At 40.0% G+C, this 15736-nt stretch overlaps 1 protein-coding gene across 1 annotated transcript; it reads right to left on the reverse strand.

Annotated features, from left to right (window-relative positions):
* Window positions 1-6: 6 nt before the first annotated feature.
* LOC129812720 (neuroglobin-like) lies at window positions 7-12949 on the reverse strand. Its single transcript, XM_055864539.1, has 5 exons — window positions 12282-12949; window positions 8476-8583; window positions 7527-7647; window positions 7352-7432; window positions 7-2188 (listed from the first exon to the last, which is right to left on the reverse strand). The coding sequence occupies exons 1-5, from the start codon at window positions 12440-12442 to the stop codon at window positions 2069-2071; spliced, it is 591 nt and encodes a 196-aa protein (XP_055720514.1). The 5' UTR covers window positions 12443-12949; the 3' UTR covers window positions 7-2068.
* Window positions 12950-15736: the final 2787 nt, after the last annotated feature.

Here is a 15736-nt window from a genome sequence, read left to right on the forward strand (position 1 = left end):
AGAACCTTGTACTTGATACATTTAGTTTTTAATCAACAGGCTTGGTTTTCCTTACTGGGTGTAAACCTAACCATGATAATTATCATTAAGGATTATAATTACTTTCCAGTGAATGACAAACAGCTGCAGCTTTTAACACAAATGTCAGATGAATGATGTAATTTATCATAAACGATGACGTTTATCACAATGTCATTGATGAGGAATACAAATTGTTACTGTAAAATGAGAAATAAGTGCTTTGTTGGAATAAATAACAATCTGGCAGCGTTTTGTTGAAATAAGGAATACGCCGTTTAACTTTACATTATAGTCTGATAACACTATGCCTAATAATATGAGCTACAGTTAAAGTCGGAAGTTTACATACACCTTAGCCAAATACATTTAAACTCAGTTTTTCACAATTCCTGACATTTAATCCTAGTAAAAATTCCCTGTCTTAGGTCAGTTAGGATCACCACTTTATTTTAAGAATGTGAAATGTCAGAATAATAGAGAATTATTTATTTCAGATTTTATTTATTTATTCACATTCCCAGTGGGTCAGAAGTTTACACACACAATTAGTATTTGGTAGCATTGCCTTTAAATTGTTTAACTTGGGTCAAACGTTTCGGGTAGCCTTCCACAAGCTTCCCACAATAAGTTGGGTGAATTTTGGCCCATTCCTCCTGACAGAGCTGGTGTAACTGAGTCAGGTTTGTAGGCCTCCTTGCTCGCACACACTTTTTCAGTTCTGCCCACAAATTTTTTATAGAATTGAGGTCAGGGCTTTATGATGGCCACTCCAGTACCTTGACTTTGTTGTCCTTAAGCCATTTTGCCACAACTTTGGAAGTATGCTTGGGGTCATTGTTCATTTGGAAGACCCATTTGCAACCAAGCTTTAACTTCCTGACTGATGTTGCTTCAATATATCCACAAATTTTCCTTCCTCATGAAGCCATCTATTTTGTGAAGTGCACCAGTCCCTCCTGCAGCAAAGCACCCTCACGACATGATGCTGCCACCCCCGTGCTTCACAGTTGGGATGGTGTTCTTCGGCTTGCAAGCCTCCCCCTTTTTCCTCCAATCATAAAGAGAGTCATTATGGCCAAACAATTCTATTTTTGTTTCATCAGACCAGAGGACATTTCTCCAAAAAGTACGATCTTTGTCTCCATGTGCAGTTTTAAATCGTAGTCTGGCTTTTTTTATGGCGGTTTTAGAGCAGTGGCTTCTTCCTTTCTGAGGGGCCTTTCAGGTTATGTCAATATAGGACTTGTTTTACTGTGGATATAGATACTTTTGTACCCGTTTCCTCCAGCATCTTCACAAGGTCCTTTGCTGTTGTTCTGGGATTGATTTGCATTTTTCTCACAAGTACGTTCATCTCTAGGAGACAGAACGCATCTCCTTCCTGAGCGGTATGACGGCTGCGTGGTCCCATGGTGTTTATACTTGCGTACTATTGTTTGTACAGATGAACGTGGTACCTTCAGGCATTTGGAAATTGCTCCCAAGGATGAACCAGACTTGTGGAGGTCTACAATTTTTTTTCTGAAGTCTTGGCTGATTTCTTTTGATTTTTCCATGATGTCAAGCAAAGAGGCACTGAGTTTGAAGGTAGGCCTTGAAATACATCCACAGGTACACCTCCAATTGACTCAAATGATGTCAATTAGCCTATCAGAATCTTCTAAAGCCATGACATTTTCTGGAATTTTCCAAGCTGTTTAAAGGCACAGTCAACTTAGTGTATGTAAACTTCTGACCCACTGGAATTGTGATACAGTGAATTATAAGTGAAATAATCTGTAAACAATTGTTGGAAAAATGACTTGTGTCATGCACAAAGTAGATGTCCTAACCGACTTGCCGAAACTATAGTTTGTTAACAAGAAATTTGTGGAGTGGTTGAAAAACTACTCCGACCTAAGTGTATACAAACTTCCAATTTCAACTGTATGTAGAAAATGAATACTGTAAGCGATAAATACACTATATACACAGCTAAAAGCCACGTGCCACATTTTTGTGCTATGCTCAACAGTCTCTGGGTGGAGGCCAGCCATAGCCAGGCCTCTCATCTGGGTGTGTTCCTCTTCTCTGGCCTTTCCTTGCGGGATTCTGCCTCATGGTGATGTCGGCTTGTCTCCTCCTGGTAGCCCTGCTTCATAAGCCTGCTCAGGTACAGGAACAGGGTCTGGTTCACCAACACAACACACAAGGAATTATGAGGATACCTGTAATAATGTAGAATTTGAATCAAGGTGTCTGAATGCAGGGTTCCCCCAACTGGTGATTTTAATAATTTTGGAAATCTGTTCCAAAGTATTCCCGCCCTTATACAGTGCCTTCAGAACGTAGTCATACCACCCTTTGACTTTTCCCATATTTTGTTGTGTTACAGCCTGATTTTAAAAATGGATTAAATTGAGATGTTTTTGTCAATGGCCTACAATACCCCATAATTGACATTTTTGCAACTTAATAAAAAAAGAAAAGCTGAAATGTCTTGAGTCAATAAGTATTCCATCCCTTTGATATGGCAAGTTCAGGAGTAAAAATGTGCTTAACAAGTCATAAGTTGCATGGACTGAGTCTGTGTGCAACAAAAGTGTTTAAAAATCTATTTTATTGACTACCTCATCTTTGTACCCCACACATATAATTATCTGTAAGGTCCCTCAGTCGAGCACTGGATTTGAACCACAAAGACCAGGGAAGTTTTCCAATGCCTTGCAAAGAAGGGAAGCCTATTGGTAGATGGGTAAAAAAAAGATGGCGGAGTTATTAATTACACTTTGGATGGTGTATCAATACACCCACTACAAAGATACAGGCGTCCTTCCTAACTCAGTTTCCAGAGAGGAAGGAAACAGCTCAGGGATTTCACCATAAGGCCAATGATGGCTTTAAAACAGTTAGAATTTAATGGCTGTGATAGGATAAAACTGAGGATGGATCAACAACATTGTAGTTTCTCCACAATACTAACCTAATTGACAGAGTGAAAAGAACGATACATGTACAGAATAAAAGATTCCAAAACATGCATCCTGTTCGCAACAAGGCGCTAAAGTAATACTGCAAAAAATGTGGCGAAGCAATTCACTTTGTGGCCTGAATACAAAGTGTTATGTTTGGGGCAAATCCAATACAACACATTACTCTCCATATTTTTAAACATAGTGGTGGCTGCATCGTGCTATGGGTATGCTTGTAATCGTTAAGGACTGGGAGTTATTCAGGATAAAAATAAACAAAGGAACTAAGCACAGGCAAAATCGTAAAGGAAAACCGGGTTCAGTCTGCTTTTCACCAGACACTGGGAGATGGATTCACCTTTCAGCAAGAAAATAACCTAAAATACAAGGCCAAATCTACACTTGAGTTGCTTACCAAGAAGACAGTGAATGTTCCTGAGTGGCTGAGTTACAGTTTTGACTCAAATCTATTTGAAAATCTATGGCAAGTTCTAAAAATGCTTGTGTAGCAATGATCAACAACCAATTTGATGGAGCTTGAAGAAATTTGAAAAGAATAATGCACAATACAGGTGTAGAAAATTCTTATATACTTACCCAGAAAGACAGCTGTAATCATTGCCATAGGTACTTCTACAAAGTATTGACTCGGGTGTGAATACTTAAGTAAATGAGATATTTCTGTATTTATCTAAAAACATGTTTTCACTTTGTCATTATGGGGTATTGTGTGTAGATGTTTTATTTATTTAATCCATTTAGAATTTAGGCTGTAACACAACAAAATGTGAAATAAGTCAAGGGGTATGAATACAGTGCCCTCCACTAATATTGGCACTCTTTGTAAATATGAGCAAAACAGGCTGTAAAAAATTATATTTATTGGTTATCATCTTGGTCTTTCATTCAAAATATTCACAGAAATCAAACTTTCAATTAAAGTAAAATAATTGAAAGAAAAAATAAATTCCTAACATAAAACAAATATTTTTCTCACATATATGTGTGCCACAATTATTGGCACCCCTTCATTCAATACTTTGTGCAACCTCCCTTTGCCAAGATAACAGCTCTGAGTCTTCTCCTATAATGAGTAATGAGGTTGGAGAACACATGGCACGGGATCTGAGACCATTCCTCCATACAAAATCTCTCCAGATCCTTCAGATTTGAGGTCCAAGCTCATGGACTCTCCTCTTCAGCTCATCCCACAGGTTTTCTATGGGGTTTAGGCCAGGGAACTGGGATGGACATGGCAAAACCTTGATTCTGTGGTCAGTGAACCATTTTTGTGTTGATGCTTTGGTTCATTGTCCTGCTGGAAGATCCAATCAAGGCCCATTTTAATTTTCCTAGAAGAGGCAGTCAGGTTGTGATTTAATATCTGCTGGTGCTTGATGGAGTCCATGATACCATGTATCCTAACAAATTGTCCAGGGCCTTTGGAAGAAAAACAGGCCCACAACATCAAAGATCCACCACCGTACTTCACAGTGGGGATGAGGTACTTTTCTGCATGGATATCTTTCTGTCTACGCCAAACCCACCTCTGGTGTTTGTTTCCAAAAAGCTCTATTTTGGTCTCATCTGACCATAGAACCCGGTCCCATTGAAAGTTCCAGTAACGTTTGGCAAACTAGGCGCTTGAGTTTGTTGTTTGATGACAGCAAAGAATTTTTTATGGCAACCCTCCCAAACAACTTGTGGTTACGTAGGTGGTGTCTGATCGTAGTTTTGGACCCTTTCTGAACCCAAGACCCAACTAACGTCTGCAATTCTCCAGCTGTGATCCTTGGAGATTTTTTGGCCACTAACCATCCTTCACTGTGCGTGGAGTCAATAAAGACTGAAAAAAAGGTCTGTGGTAAACACAGGCTTATGGAGATCTTGTACATTTTGTTCTATGAAATCATCTTCATTAGCTAACGTCACTTTTTGTGAATTTTTAAGCATTTATGTATTCAAAACAAGCACATAAAGTCTTCATAATTCATAAAGGTCATGTTAACTGACTGATATTATCTTATAGATCAAAACGTATAAGATCTCCCGTGTTAACCTCAGACCTTATTTTTGGCGTTTATCCCTAAACCCCATTCTTCCCCATTCATTTACCCCATAGGAATGGCTGAACGAACCAGAGGTAACTCATTTACGTTTTTTAGGACAAGGTTGGAGTTAAGGGTAGTTCTCCATGAATCCACTAGAGGCAGACAGTTTCAATGGAACATTTATGGTAAAATACAGAGCTTCATTCACTCATTTCATTTTATTTATAATAGCCAGGCTAGTTCACTCAGTAAAATTAGCCATTGTTTTCATGGAGTCATGTAACACATAAAACTAATTAGAAAACACAGTGACTATCAAAAAAACAAAACATTATTCACATCATACACAGTAGCACACACAGCGCAGTTTTACATTGTACTGAAACGTATATTTTATTTAATAAGAGTGTATGATATAATACTTTGTTAGTTATGTAAAGCAGGGTTACATGATGTGACAGAGCCATGCACTGGTTTCACAATATGGTCATTTCTGGTTAATTGAATTTGAAATGTTCATGTCAGTCAACCTATCTCATCCACTGGTGATCATTTCCATCTTGACATGAATCATTGGATGTGAATAACTCTGGCACAGCATAAAGCCAAGGGACCTCTTGGACAATAATTGGTTACACATGATTATACCAATTCAATGCATTCTGCTGAACATTTATACTGGGTGAATTCCTAGAAGAGCATGTGAATGACACCCACATACAGTGGGGCAAAAAAGTATTTAGTCAGCCACCAATTGTGCAATTTTCATCATAGGTACACTTCAACTATGACAGACAAAATTAGAAAAAAAAATCCAGAAAATCACATTGTAGGATTTTTTATGAATTTTTAAGCAAATGATGGTGGAAAATAAGTATTTGGTCAATAACAAAAGTTTATCTCAATACTTTTTTATATACCCTCTGTTGGCAATGACAGAGGTCAAACGTTTTCTGTAAGTCTTCACAAGGTTTTCACACACTGTTGCTGGTATTTTGGCCCATTCCTCCATGCAGACCTACTCTAGAGCAGTGATGTTTTGTGGCTGTTGCTGGGCAACACGGACTTTCAACTCCCTCCAAAGATTTTCAATGGGGTTGAGATCTGGAGACTGGCTAGGCCACTCCAGGACCTTGAAATGCTTCTTACGAAGCCACTCCTTCGTTGCCCGGGCGGTATGTTTGGGATCATTGTCATGCTGAAAGACCCAGCCACGTTTCATCTTCAATGCCCTTGCTGATGGAAGGAGGTTTTCACTCAAAATCTCACGATACATGGCCCCATTCATTCTGTCCTTTACGCGGATCAGTCGTCCTGGTCCCTTTGCAGAAAAACAGCCCCAAAGCATGATGTTTCCACCCCCATGCTTCACAGTAGGTACGGTGTTCTTTGGATGCAACTCAGCATTCTTTGTCCTCCAAACACGACGAGTTGAGTTTTTACCAAAAAGTTATATTTTGGTTTCATCTGACCATATGACATTCTTCCAATCTTCTTCTGGATCATCCAAATGCTCTCTAGCAAACTTCAGACGGGCCTGGACATGTACTGGCTTAAGCAGGGGGACACGTCTGGCACTGTAGGATTTGAGTCCCTGGCGGCGTAGTGTGTTACTGATGGTAGGCTTTGTTACTTTGGTCCCAGCTCTCTGCAGGTCATTCACTAGGTCCCCCCGTGTGGTTCTGGGATTTTTGCTCACTGTTCTTGTGATCATTTTGACCCCACGGGGTGAGATCTTGCGTGGAGCCCCAGATCGAGGGAGATTATCAGTGGTCTTGTATGTCTTCCATTTCCTAATACTTGCTCCCACAGTTGATTTCTTCAAACCAAGCTGCTTACCTATTGCAGATTCAGTCTCCCCAGCCTGGTGCAGGTCTACAATTTTCTTTCTGGTGTCCTTTGACAGCTCTTTGGTCTTTTCCTTAGTGAAGTTTGGAGTGTGACTGTTTGAGGTTGTGAACAGGTGTCTTTTATACTGATAACAAGTTCAAACAGGTGCCATTAATACAGGTAACGAGTGGAAGACAGAGGAGCCTCTTAAAGAAGAAGTTACAGGTCTGTGAGAGCCAGAAATCTTGCTTGTTTGTAGGTGACCAAATACTTATTTTCCACTATAATTTGCAAATAAATTCATTAAAAATCCTACAATGTGATTTTATGGTATTTTTTTCTAATTTTGTCTGTCATGGTTGAAGTGTACTTATGATGAAAATTGCAGGCCTCTCATCTTTTTAAGTGGGAGAACTTGCACAATTGGTGGCTGACTAAATACTTTTTTGCCCCACTGTATTAAATCACAGGGGCGCCAAGAAAGAGTGAAATCTGTACCTTCCATGCCTCCTCAAGCTCAGGGGTCCATCTCTCTTTGAGAATGGGTTGGACAGCACAGATGAATTCTGCTCCTACATACTGGAAAGAAATCACACCAGAATAGAAATGTATACAACAAAAAAATGATAACTCTAACTGTGCTTAAGATGCACCATCAGTGTGTGTGTCTTACGCTGTAGTATTTGGGTGGGGCGTTGTAATGGTAATGGCTCATCCCTAGTTCCACAGCCAGAACCTCTAGTCTCTCCAGCTGGTCCAGTCTAGCCACACTTTTCTCAATGAAGGACATTACTCTGAGAGGAAACACAGGCCTGGATATTAGGACCCACAGGCACACCTTGGATTATCACCATCATTTGATCATACAGCAGGCACTTAATGTGATCCAATTCATTTAGTCATCTTTTATCCTCTCTTTCAACAATTGTTCTCCAACATTAAACCCTGAAACTGAACATGGTTTCGTTGTTGCCCGTAGGCCTGTCTTTTACGCCAAAGAGCATGTTAGGGAGAGTTTATGCAGAAAAGATAAATATGCACAAACATAATAAATGGGTGTACTCCCTCTGGGGGCCGGTGAGGACATTCTGCACTAATGCCTGTGCAAGTGATTTGAGGGGCACTTGGCCTTTTCCTGGGAGTATAAGCTCGGAAGGGCCGTGTGGAGATGTAGTGTACATATCCCTGTCTGTCTCCTGTAATGCCACTGTAGCCTTCATACCTTTCATTAAGTGGAGTCCTCAGGCTCAATTAGGTTTATTGGCCTTTTGTGGGGAGAAAAACTAAGAGGCTCAGCATACCCCAGTGACACAACAGAATGGAGAAAACACACCATTGGGAGCTGCATATGGAGGATAAGTGTGTTCTTCACTGGCAGCAGACCTGATAATAACTAGCCAGATGATGATAATCTCATTTAGGGACACAAACAGTGTTGACAGATCTTTGAAATAGGAAACTTAATCTCTACAGTATGTCATACATTAGTTTGCTTCAAAGTAATCAGTGATGGTACATTGTGAGATTTTGAGATATATGTAAAAATACCATTCCCTCTGCGGTACACCGGCTGTGGTGTATTGAACTTAAGAGTTGTACAGCGTTGTGGTGTGGCGACTGACCGTAGGCCATGCGACCTCAGCTCCCGGCTGGTACGTAACGTCTCAAGGTCCTCCACGTCTCGGAACAGGAAGAATACATCCTTGCATTCTGGATGGGTCTCAAATAACCTGTTACCAAGACAACAGAAATGAGCCTACAAGAGCCAAGCATGCCTTAACTAAACTGACTATTCATGCCCACACACAAATATCCCTCCGTCCTCCAAATTCTCCCACTGACTACGTAACAGAGTTCAAGCAAGGCTGTAAATAAGGTCTTGAAAGTCTTCCACTATGTTTTTTTTTTATAATGTAAGTGTTGATATGGTCCTCTAGTTAAGCCATGCCTGTCTCTATCCTTGTAAATATCTTCAAGGTGGCGTTTAAAGTCATCACATCTCATCCACACAGTGATTTTAAGAAAATCTCTATGAGATCTAATTGTTCGTTTGAGCCCCTTGCAGTTATCAGTCCTGGCTGCTCTCTAACCCTCAGTCCTTGCCTGCTTTGCTCTAGGCCTACTATGGGCTGCAATCACAACATCAAAACCCTCAGTGCCAGGGGGTGTAAACCCACTTGTCCTTCTCCTCGTAGAGCTGCCTGTATTGAGTTCCCCTACCCTTTAAGGCGTCATAATTCGGTCCCCAGATGTGGTGATCTGGCCCTGGCCGTAAGAGTTCCCCTTGCCTTTCAGACACATTCATGTATGGCCTTTCTCATAGACTTTGTTGCTTTCATGATATGGTTCGATATATATTTTATTTTATTATATTTTCTATTTTATTTTATGCATTTTGGGCCTGATTCAGACTTAGTAAATCGTTTCATTTTTTATTTGTGCAGACAAAAACGTGATTTTCCTCTGTTTTATATATATTTCCACACTATGAGGTTGGAATAATAGTATCAAATTGTGAAAATTATGATAATGTCCTTTTAGTGTAAGAGCTGTTTGAAATGACCACCGGAAATTGTTGCCTGTTTTGATGGGCTGGAGTTTTGGTCTGCCTGGTAACATCACCATGCAGTAAATAAGTTAATAGAGCAATAAGAAAGAAAGTTCCAAACTTCTCTGCCAATGACAGATAGTTTTCAATTTCCCCTTCCCCACTCAGACCACTCCAAGACAGTCCTATAAAAAGTCTTGCTTGAGAAATAATCTTTGCTAAGAAGCAATTTTTTTTGACCATTTTAATTGAAAACAATCACAGTAAGGTACTTAATTGTTACCCAGAAATGATTTTATATTGAGATAGAAATGGCTTTATTGGACCTTTAACAAGAGATTTAACTCATGTTGCAATACTATCAGGGAGCATTTCCAGCAGAGGTGTCTACCTTAAATATAGTCATGAAATCAGATACCCTGCTGTGAGTTCCATAATGTATACATCACCATTTATGGTATATACCATTAAAGCTCTGTAGGATCTAAAGGAACCATGCATGAATTACTTGGCTTTATAATGCTAATTATGTTCATAGTAATCAACCAATCATCTCCTCTTTTTTGTGTTTTCCCTCATCCCTCTAGTCAATCATTTTATGAAGTGAGGTACATACACTTTGATTCGCACCTCTTACTGCCTCTGTGCATGAGGGAGAAAAAAAACGTATTTACACTCACAGTTGTATCTCAGTCCATTGCTACTGTCATAAACACAAGGCCCTTGAAATAAATGAATAGGAGCAGAGAAGAGGTGTGTGAGATGATTTCAAAATAAGTCTCTCTGAATGGTGGCTATGTTCTTGCATTAAAAAGGATTGCTTTTTTATGCATTTTGGCTGATAATAAAACTTGTACTATAAGTGATACGTATCAGGGGACTTAAGTTGACAAATGAATTATATGGAATTATGCCACAATTACTAGAACCTTTAAAGAATAACAGTGAATGACAAGGTATGAACAGGGAAGCAAAGTAATACATGCTGAAGAAAAAAACATAATTTTCTGGACATGTGCTGCACTGAATGCAGACCTGAATAAATTGTACAATTCTGTGGCTAGGTGAAATGGATGTCAAGATAAGTGGATTTCGAGATGAGTCCTATTCCGGGCAATGCTGTTAGAGGACATATTCTTTACTGTGAATGTCATTCTCACTTTATAGGCACAATGTAATTCATACCACACCTCACTGATGTGAGAGCACAGGGGAAATGACCCTTGTCTCTTTTTCTCCCACACACAGAAAACCACGGTTCAAGAGCTCGACACTTTGATCTACAGTGTATTCCCTGTACTTGAGGGGTTTGAAGTGGAAGTGGAATTCTAATTCCTGCTCTCTCATATGCAGTAGGTATTTCAAAGGCTCGCCTCTGATTGAAGAGTTTACATTTCCTCACATAGCATGCACACAGCATGATCTCTACAGTCCATCAATTACATTTCCACTGTCAGCTTATAGAAAATACATTCCCTGGTGAGACACTCTTGGTCTAGTAGTACACAGAGCAGAGGAGGGCAAAAAGGGGGAGTCTTCACAGTGCTGCTGGTCTAATTGAATGTGCATGCTGTTAACCTGAGGACAGCCTTGCTGATAACCCGAGGACAGCCTTTGTTTCTAGGGGCCTTGAAGTGACCTTAAACCATGGAAGGCCCCAGTGGTCCCAGGCCAACACGCTAAGGTCAATCTCTTCAACTCTCCGGATCTCTTCCAGGCCAGGGACACATTGCCCTGATTGGGCTTGAAGCCATCTGCTGTGCTGTGCCTGGTGGTCTCTCTCTCTCCATCTCTCTCCACTAACAGCCATAATGTCTGACTACATTAGCACCAAACTAAGAATGCATTGTGCACTCAATATTCATGTTTTTTTCTCTCTCTGCAAGCTATTACATTTCAAAGGCTTGCCATTGTGCTCGTTGCAATGTATTTTCTTTGCTGTGAATGTCTTTGTTTGTCAATAGATGGGAAGAGGACTGGTGCTGTATATTTGTTATGCAACATTGAGATGTAATGTTGGATGATGGGAGGGAGGGAGGCAACACCCTCCAAACCCTTCATAAAAGTCTCCAAGCCCCAAGGCAGAAGGATGTGGCAGCGGTTAAAGAATAGGACTATGTACAGTTGCTTGCTTGTGAGCAGAGGTTAGGCACAATGTCACAGTCACATTCAATCATTGAGCCCTGAGACTCCTCTCTGTTGTGAACCAAATAATGTCTTTCCCTAAAATGCCTTGAGAGCTTTTTGGGCAGCACAAGGAGTGACATAATTTTATTAGGATGATGGGGCTTAATTCTCATACAATATAACAATTATAATGTGTTGATCCTACATTTTGATCCTACTGTTTCCACAAAGGCATATATATTGCAGCTATAATTAACACACATAGACAAATAACTACTGTGTAATAACATACAGTTTGAATAATGTGAAGTTGGCATATTCTTTAATTTATAGTCATGTATGGGCCTGAGGGCACACAGATAGTGTGTTGTGAATTCTGTAATGAATGTATTGTAATGTTTTTAATTTTGTATAACTGCCTTAATTTTGCTGGACACAATGAATAGTAGCTGCTGCCTTGGCAGCTAATGGGGATCCATAATAAATACAAATACGTCATGAATGATAATAAACGTAGCATTAGTCACTTACAGTATCATGCAGTCCCTGCGGTCAAACTGTCTTTGTTCTAGCCAATTTATTCAATCATTTCTGGAATGTATTTATCTCTGTTATTTCAAGTTGAGCGCAATAGTGTTGAAGAGTTTTGCCTTTCTTTGAGCGAGATGTGTATTATGAAAATGTTCAGTCTGATAAAGCAAATGTCTAACTTTCTTACAAATAACTCAAACAAAATTATTCAAAACACCTCACCTGACGAACATAATAATTCCAACTTTCGCAATGTCCTCCTGGATAACTTTCCAGGACTCTTTGATCATCTGGATTTGCTTCTCGTTGAGATGCGCAACATCTTCTTCCGTTTTTGTCTCTCCAAGTGTTTTTGGTGCCAGTCCTGATATTGCGCAGCCCATGCTTCTTGCTACAGTACAATTAACTTAAATGTAGGTAACCTACTTTAGTAATACACAACAGACGCAAAAATAACCGAATTACTGCCGTGAGAAAGGTCTGCTCCCCTGGCATATGGTTCACGTATACTCCTCTTGCGCGTATAGCTGTAAATCTAGGCTACACCAGAGGTTCCCAAAATGTTCCGTTCCGGGGACCACCAAATCGCATTCAAAAGCTCGGCGATTCGTACATTTTTTTTTACATAAAATATTTTAGCAGTTCATTTTTAGAAATGAATGTAACACATTAAAATGCTATTTTTATTATTAAAACATTTTGATTGTGAAAAGTAAACTAACATTTCTTATAATAACATTAATAATCCCAACTGTTATTAGAATTCATTTATTTATCATAAAACATCTAAAATAGTCACAGACGACCTACAATACCCCGGAACACAGATTGGAAACCACTGGGCTACACCATCCAGCATGAATGGGATTCAGTGATATCCAGAGCGCAGGAGTGCTTCGTAATAAGAGTTCATTTTCTGTAACCTTGAGGGGAGGGGTAACATTTTTTTCCATAACTACTGCCAAAAGGACATCGATGAATACTGTAGTAGTCTATGCATCTTATATATGTATTTTATAGGCTTCATATAGGTAAATATGACCATTAAAACAATGTAGAGATATATGATTAATCAATGGAATCAAACTGAAGATGGTTTATAATATTTCTAACATATTTCCAAGATTTGGGGCGTTTCCCAGATTTGAAGACATTGGAGGCTTAGCCCAAAGCCAGAGGCGGAACTGTCGTAGAGGTGTATGGGGGAATCCTCCCCCAGAGAAGAACAATTTAATTTCAGCAGCTAAATGCATTAATCTGGTGTACTTTGAGATTAACATTGAGAGATTAGAGCACTAAGAATTTTGTAAAGAAAATATAAAATAACATTCATTAATGTGGATGAACTATGCCTTTAAAATAGGACTTGAAGAAAGACCTGCAGGGGGTATGGGGGTATGTTTCCCAAGTGCGGGGGGTTTGAAAATGTTAATTATAACAATTAATTTCTCCAAGGTACCCCACCTTCAATACAAATCTAAAGGTGGTTGAGGCTGACTAGTTGCTGACACTTGTCATCATGCAATACATTGTCACGAATACTACCGAAGGTGACTCCCCTTCCCGTTCGGGTGGCGCTCGGCGGTCGTCGTCGCCGGTCTACTAGCTGCCGCCGATCCCTTTTTCCTTTTCGTTTACGTCTGTCTAATTGTTTTCACCTGTTTCTTGTTGGGGTTTTGGGAGGTGTACTATTTAGGTTAGTTTCGCCCGCTAGTGTTTGTTCATGTTACGTCAGGAGTGGATTATTTTGCTTGTGGGTTTTTCGCTGTCCAGTTTATTTTAAACAGTTGGTCTGTGGGTTGTGTTTGCGCCTGTGTTTGGCGTCACCCCTTTTGTACCTGTTCCTGTTTTCACTGTGGACATTAAAGCGTTTTGTTCCCGTAAACTTCTGCTCTCTCTGCGCCTGACTCTACACCCATCATTCTCCTGTCGTTACATACATAGGCAAGATATTTTACATTTAAGAGCTAATGAGAGTCCCCTTACCATCTCTGCCTAGCTGCTTATGCACACTACTAAAATGAATAAACAATTAAGGTAACAGACATTTCAACATAGTCTATTCTCACTTTTATAACTGACAATCAACATAGAACATAACATATGAACGCCGACAAAAAATGAATAGCCTCTTGTAATTTATTTTTAAAGACACAAGTAGGTATCACGACTTCCACCGAAGTCGGTCCCTCTCCTTGTTCGGGAGGTGTTCGGCGGTCGACGTCACCGATCTTCTAGCCATCACTGATCAATTTTCCATTTTCCATTGGTTTTGTCTCGTCTTCCTTCACAACTGGTTCCAATCACATCAATTACATGTTGTCTATTTAACCCTCTGTTTCCCATCATGTCCTTGTCGGATATTGTTTGTTTGTATGTTTGTGTATTATGTATTGGTGTGCGACGGGTTCTTGTACCCACTTTTATTTGTTGTATTTTTGGTTTTGGAGTTTTGTTAAGTTTATTAAACGACTCCATTTATACCAAGTTCGATTCTCCTGCGCCTGACTTCCCTGCCACATACACACACTTTGTTACAGTAGGTACATTTGATTTCAAATACGTACAAAGGCTTGTGAAAGTATTCACCCCCTTGTCATGTTTCCTATTTTGTTGCCTTACAACCTGGAATTAAAATAGGTTTTTGGGGGGTTTGCATCATTTGAATTACTCTACATGCCTACCACTTTGAAGATGAAAAATATGTTTTATTGTGAAACAAACAAGAAATAAACAAACCCCCCCCCCAAAGTCAATACTTTGTAAAGCCACCTTTTGCAGTGATTACAGCTGCAAGTCTCTTGGAGTATGTCTCTATTAGCTTGGCACATCTAGCTCCTTCAAGTTGGATGGGTTCTGCTGGTGTACAACAATCTTTAAGTCATACCACAGATTCTCAATTGGATTGAGGTCTGAGCTTCGACTAGGCCATTCCAAGACATTGAAATGTTTCCCCTTTAAACTACTTGAGTGTTGCTTTAGCAGTATGCTTAGGGTCATTGTCCAGCTGGAAGGTGAACCTCCGTCCCAGGCTCAAATCTCTGGAAGATTGAAACAGGTTTCCCTCAACAATTTCCCTGTGTTTAGCGCCATGCATCAATCCTTCAATTCTGACCAGTTTCCCAGTCCCTGCTGATGAAAAACATCCCCACAGCATGATGCTGCCACCACCATGCTTCACTGTGGGGATGGTGTTCTCGGGGTGATGGAGGTGTTGGGTTTGCGCAAGACATAGCATTTTCCTCAAAAAGCTCAATTTTAGTCTCATCTGATCAGAGTACCATCTTCCATATATTTGGGGAGTCTCCCACATGTCTTTTGGTGAACACCAAACGTGTTTGCTTATTCTGTTCTTTAAGCAATTTGCTTTTTGCTGGCCACTCTTCCATAAAGCCCAGCTCTGTGGAGTGTACGGCTTAAAGTGGTCCTATGGAGCTTTGCAGCTCCTTCAGGGTTATCTTTGGTCTCTTTGTTGCCTCTCTGATTTAATGCCCTCCTTGCCTGGTCCGTGAATTTTGGTGGGCGGCCCTCTCTTGGCAGTTTTGTTGTGGTGCCATATTCTTTACATTTTTTAACCATGGATTTAATGGTGCTCCGTGGGATGTTCAAAGTTTTGGATATTTTTTTATAACCCAACCCTCATCTGTACTTCTCCACAACATTGTCCCTGACCTGTT

Source organism: Salvelinus fontinalis, chromosome 16 (assembly GCF_029448725.1).
Source record: "Salvelinus fontinalis isolate EN_2023a chromosome 16, ASM2944872v1, whole genome shotgun sequence".
NCBI classification, from domain to species: Eukaryota; Metazoa; Chordata; class Actinopteri; order Salmoniformes; family Salmonidae; genus Salvelinus; species Salvelinus fontinalis.

Excerpts from the sequence above, each read along its gene's own strand:
- LOC129812720 (XM_055864539.1), bottom strand. The coding sequence starts at position 12,442 with ATGGGCTGCGCAATATCAGGACTGGCACCAAAAACACTTGGAGAGACA. Across the intron at positions 7,648-8,475 it reads CTGAGGTCGCATGGCCTACG|AGTAATGTCCTTCATTGAGA; the intron begins GTCAGTCGCCAC and ends GTTTCCTCTCAG. Across the intron at positions 2,189-7,351 it reads AGCTTGAGGAGGCATGGAAG|ACCCTGTTCCTGTACCTGAG; the intron begins GTACAGATTTCA and ends TTGGTGAACCAG.